The sequence below is a fragment of the Centropristis striata genome, chromosome 15 (genome assembly GCF_030273125.1).
Source record: "Centropristis striata isolate RG_2023a ecotype Rhode Island chromosome 15, C.striata_1.0, whole genome shotgun sequence".
NCBI classification, from domain to species: domain Eukaryota; kingdom Metazoa; phylum Chordata; class Actinopteri; order Perciformes; family Serranidae; genus Centropristis; species Centropristis striata.
The window spans coordinates 7701237-7706553 of record NC_081531.1 but is presented as its reverse complement, the minus strand read 5'-3'; the positions used below and the strand labels follow the sequence as shown (position 1 = coordinate 7706553).

Below are 5317 nucleotides of genomic sequence, written 5' to 3'. Positions count from 1 at the left end.
CTACTTGTATAATTCTGAAATCTACATTATTTTTCAGTTTTGGTTAACCTTACCTTTTTTTTATTTACCTCTGGCAGTTTGCTGCTTGAATTTCAATAAAAAAAATGGAAAAATTAGGGTGTTCTAAAACTTTTGACCGGTAGTGTATATATTGTTGGGGGAAAAAAATTCTCATTCTTAAAAATAAAAATACAAATGCTTTGGCCCATTCATGTGAATGATAATGTTACATTTTCTGCTGTTTCCTACTTTATCAATTGCTTCTGTCATGTTGATCAAAATATATTATGCTGGTTCTCTGTTGTAAGTCTTACACGCCAAAAACAAGCTGGTATTGATTCATTGATTTTGTCATTGCATGCAAATGTTTGTACCTGATGTTATAATTTGTAAAGCATTTTGTTTTTAAATATACATTTTGTCACACCGCGGTGAGGGATGTCTTGTCTTGGGTTTTTTGTCCTGTGAATTTACGGTTTTATTTTGAAAAGTAACTTCTGGTTTTATTTTGAAAAGTAACTTCCCTCTCGTTTCAGGTCACTTGCCCTTCCTCCTGTGTCATGGTCTGATTCCTGATTGTTTCCACCTGTGTTCCCCTCCCGTGTGTGTGTGTGTGTGTGTGTGTGTGTGTGTGTGTGTGTGTGTGTGTGTGTGTGTGTGTGTGTGTGTGTGTGTGTGTGTGTGTGTGTGTGTGTGTGTGTGTGTGTGTGTGTGTGTGTGTGTGTGTGTGTGTGTGTGTGTGTGTGTGTGTGTGTGTGTGTGTGTGTGTGTGTGTGTGTGTGTGTGTATAGTCTTTGTCTTCCCCTGTCCTTGTTGCCAGAGTATTTCGTCGTCCTGTCAAATACGTCCAGCCTTGTTCACAGTCCTGTCTCGAACCAAGTTAAGTGTCAAGTTTTGTTTGTTGAATAGCTTTTCCTCTGAAACAAAGTGATTTTTTGTTCACAGTTTTCTGGTTAGTTTCTTTATTTTCAAAGTCTGAGTAATTTTTTGTAGCGTTGTTTTCCTCCTTGTGGAGTGTTTTCTGTTTGTTAATTTTATAACCTAGAGAGTAGATAGTTTCTTAACCTGTGAGCTTTTCCTCTTCGGAGTGATTTTGTTTTGTTTGTTAATTTTCATAGAATATTTCCTTTAAGATCAGAGTAGTTATTTTTTTCCTCCTTCGGGAGCGCTTTTTGTTCTGTGTTTGTTTGGTGTTCTTGGTGTGTCTTCGGACCTTCTAGAAGTTCATAGCCTGTTTATTTATCATTGCTGTCTAAACAGAAATCTATTCAGATAAATAAAACCTGTCATTACAGCTGCCTATCTGCATCTGAGTCCTCCTTCTTGCCCAAGCCTGACACATTTCTATTATACGTTTTTTGGTAAATGTAAGTAAAGTTTATTTATAGAGCACTTTTCACAGATAAAATCACAAAGTGCTTTACAGAAGAAGAAAAAGGGGGACATAAGACAATTAAAGCTGAAACATAAAATTATATAATATGTATAATGCAGGCTTGTCATCCAAACGCCTGTCTAAAAAGATAGGCCTCAGGTGAGTTTGGGTGCCACATATTTAAATGATCGATCACCACGTGTTTTCAAAAATGTGTCCTGAATTAATGAACTGCTCTTGACTTTCACTGATGATGGGGAATGTGTGAAGTGTTGGATCAACCAATGATCAACCAGTACTCCAAAATAGCTCAGAGGTGCATCTCATGAACCTTCAATTGGCAAGCATGTATAGACAAAGAGGAACACAGTGTTACAGGTTCTGACAATGGAAGAACAACAAGGAAACGAACATGGTCAACTGTCGGAAGGAAGGATAGGCAGGAGGTGCAGAGAGACTGCACTATACAGGTACATCTCAAAAACATGGACTCTAGAGGGTTAAAGCTGCCAGACTCCATTGACAAAAAACAATAATTTTACCTCACAGAACACAACAGTTTGAGCCGGCTCAGGCTGCAGGTTTTCCTTTCAGAACATCCTAAATATAATAGATATTTTATATAAAAATGAATTTGTTAAACAGTCACTGTCAATAAACCACTTTGCTAACTGCAGGTCCACCATGTCTTCATTAAAAATAAAACAAATAAAAAACAATGAGGAAAGTGGATTCTATTGTATAAAATGTTTTCATAAAGTTTATTCAGCAGTGGAAAGAAAACTTTAAGATGTGAGTCTCTCAGATGCTGCAGGAGGGTTTCTACCTCGTAATCACTGACAGTTAATGTTTGACTATCTGACCTTTGACCCTAGACAAGTTTTTACTGTCCAAACGAACTATATTTAAGAATGATTCAGAAATGATATCAGATGTCAAAGACTGTCCCAATGTTGTGACAGAGGAGAGTTTTTCTAGAGAATGAGGTCAGTAGTGAGACAGAGTGAAGAGAAGCTGATAACCCTCAGACACACTAAAAAGCCTCAGCATGAGGAGAAGTGTGTGTCTGTGTGTGTATTAATAAACACGCTGTATACACAGCTGGGACTGCATGAGAGGCTTTCATGGTCAAAGTGTTCTACCAGCCTGCAGCAGCTTGTATCTTCTCACCTGCAAACAGATCATATCGAGTTATCTGAGGCCTCAAACTGACAAACTAAAACATGTGATCCCAAACAGGATCCAACAAGTCTGGAGAGGATATAAGACGGGCCGACTGGACCTCTGCACCTTTGTGAAAACGTGTAAACTGAACAATGAGGGCTGTTGGTTTGCTGCTGCTGCTGCTGGCTCTGTGTGGGTCAGGAGCTCAGGGGGAGCTTCAGGAGATGGCTCGGACAGATGAAGCTGAGGAACCGACCGAGCAGACCACAAAGCAAACCACACCTGACATCTGGGCGGAGGTGAGGGCTCTGAGAGACATGGTGGTCGAGCTCAAGGTGGAGCTGAGGAACGTGCATGCTGCAGTGAAGGACAGTGAGAGCCAGGTGGATAAACTGAAAGCTGAGCTGATCGTCACCAATGTGCAGGTGGAGCTGCTGCAGAGAGAGAACTCAGGTACAGACTGATTACTGATCACCGTGTTGTCTCTAAGTTGTCAAGGATATTTACAGCAGTTTTCAGTATATTTCTGAGGTAAAATGAGGGTCAAACTACTGTAAATAATGTGTTGTGCATGTTAACAGCGTGCTCTGCTCTGTAATTCACTGTCATTGCATCAACTCCAGACTTGCAGACCAGACTGAGAAGCAGTGAGGATGAGATTCTCATCAGCAAGTCCAGGATCGAGACACTGGAGAGAAAAAATGCAGGTGATGAAGTGTGTCAGTGCACTGAAATCAATATAAACATGGGTAACGCTTTATATTAAGGTCCTTGTAATAACCATTCATTAATAAGTAAAAAGGCCCTTGTTAGTCCTTACAAGATGCTTATTAACATTGTGTGTTTATAAGCTTATATAAGTGTTAATAATGGCATTACAAACACCCATGACCCACCCATTATGTCTTTGCCATGCCTTTATTCATCTTATTTTGTTTGCTTATTGATATTAAAATATACTTTATTGCTCATCTATTATAAGTTAACTATAAGTTAACTATGCTTTTTGCAACTACCGGATCTAAAGCAAGAACAATGCCTTATTACTTGTTAATTAATGGTTATTAAGGGCCCTATTATAAAGCGTTACCTAAACATGGACATGAGGATCTATCTGCGTTTAACTGCCATGTGATAATTCACAAAAAAAAATCAAACTTCTGTTTTTCAGTTCAAGAAACTCGACTGACTGCCACTGAGAGCAAAACAAGTGACCTAGAAACAGAGAACGCAGATATTTCACTGCCAAACATCATGTTTTTACCACAATATTTAAATCTTTTAAAGGTTTCATGTACAATAAACTTGGAAACTGTAGAAAAGAAATGAAACAGAAAGAAATTTAGAGAAACAAAGTTATTTAGTTTAACATCTGCTCTGTAATTCACTGTCATTGCATCAACTCCAGAACTGCAGAGCAGACTGAGCAGCAGTGAGTCCAGGATCGAGACGCTGGAGAGAGAAAATGCAGGTGATGAAGTGTGTCAGTGCACTGATGAACTTAAAATCAATATGAACAAAAAATAGTAGAAGAAATAAAACTTCTTCTGTTTTTTTCAGCCAAAGCTGCAGACCTGATGTCTTTGGAAACTCGACTGACTGCCACCGAGAGCAAAACAAGTGACCTAAAAACAGAGAATGCAGGTATTTCACTGACAAACATTACCACCTTTCCATTACCAACAGCATGATCTGCTCTGTAATTCACTCTCATTGCATCAACTCCAGACTTGCAGACCAGACTGAGCAACAGTGAGAGTGAACTTCTCATCAGCAAGTCCAGGATCGAGACGCTGGAGAGAGCAAATGCAGGTGCTGGTTCCACACACACACACACACACACACACACACACACACACACACACACACACAACATATATAGTCCAGGTGAAGTTTAATGACCTACACTGACTTTGTTCTGTTACCAGAGAGAAAGGTGGCCTTTTACACAGCTCTGACTGATGCAGGAAGTGTTGGACCATTCAACACAGAGATCACACTGAAATACAGCAAAGTCTCCACCAACATCGGCGATGCTTACAATCCATCTACAGGTAATTTACTGCAGCTCACATGAACATGTCTACTCATGTAAATCTGCATTTGTTAATGATTTTCATTTTCTGCTCTGTAGGTTTCTTCACAGCACCAGTCAGAGGGGTCTACTACTTCCAGTTCACTATGAGTGGTTACCAAACAGGTTGGATGGGTGTCTATGTGTATAAGAACAATCAGAGGATCATGTATAATTCAGAGATTAATGAAGAGGTAGATCATAATTATATTACTAACTCTGTTGTCTTGGAGCTGATGGCAGGAGATAAAATCCACCTCGTTCTCCCACCTGACTTTTCTCTCTATGACAATGCGAACAACCAAAACACCTTCAGTGGCTCCCTCCTCTTCACACTGTGAGGATTCCTTCAGGCTGCTGTGTGACTCCTTATTGGCTAAACTGTGATTTACTGCATGTACCAAATAATGAGATTCTGCATCTGACTTCTCTGTTGTGTCATCACATGAAAGCAACATTGAAATAAATCTGCGAAGCATTCAGAAAATAATAATGTATTCCTCTGATTCTCCACTTTCTTCTCACTGACGGTTCCTCCCCTCATTCACTGCCTACCGCTACCTCTTCTATGTGTTCACAGACACCAGAGGTCAGTAGCGTAACATCATGGTAATAGGCCCTGTGCAAATATTGTTTTTGTGCCCCCACCCCCTAAACACAAGCACACACACACACACGCTTGAACACGCACACACGCACAGCCT

At 39.9% G+C, this 5317-nt stretch overlaps 1 protein-coding gene across 1 annotated transcript; it reads left to right on the top strand.

Annotated features, from left to right (window-relative positions):
- The first annotated feature begins 831 nt into the window (after positions 1–831).
- On the top strand, positions 832–5085 carry LOC131986814 (multimerin-2-like). Its single transcript, XM_059351943.1, has 8 exons — positions 832–879; positions 2615–2992; positions 3163–3246; positions 3948–4010; positions 4100–4183; positions 4268–4351; positions 4468–4593; positions 4674–5085. The coding sequence occupies exons 2-8, from the start codon at positions 2692–2694 to the stop codon at positions 4952–4954; spliced, it is 1023 nt and encodes a 340-aa protein (XP_059207926.1). The 5' UTR covers positions 832–879; positions 2615–2691; the 3' UTR covers positions 4955–5085.
- Positions 5086–5317: the final 232 nt, after the last annotated feature.

What these genes read in the sequence shown, in the direction of transcription:
- LOC131986814 (XM_059351943.1), top strand. Translation starts at nt 2,692, where the DNA reads ATGAGGGCTGTTGGTTTGCTGCTGCTGCTGCTGGCTCTGTGTGGGTCA. An exon ending in GCTGGAGAGAGAAAATGCAG is followed by an intron (nt 4,011 to 4,099) that starts GTGATGAAGTGT and finishes TGTTTTTTTCAG; the next exon opens with CCAAAGCTGCAGACCTGATG. An exon ending in GCTGGAGAGAGCAAATGCAG is followed by an intron (nt 4,352 to 4,467) that starts GTGCTGGTTCCA and finishes TTCTGTTACCAG; the next exon opens with AGAGAAAGGTGGCCTTTTAC.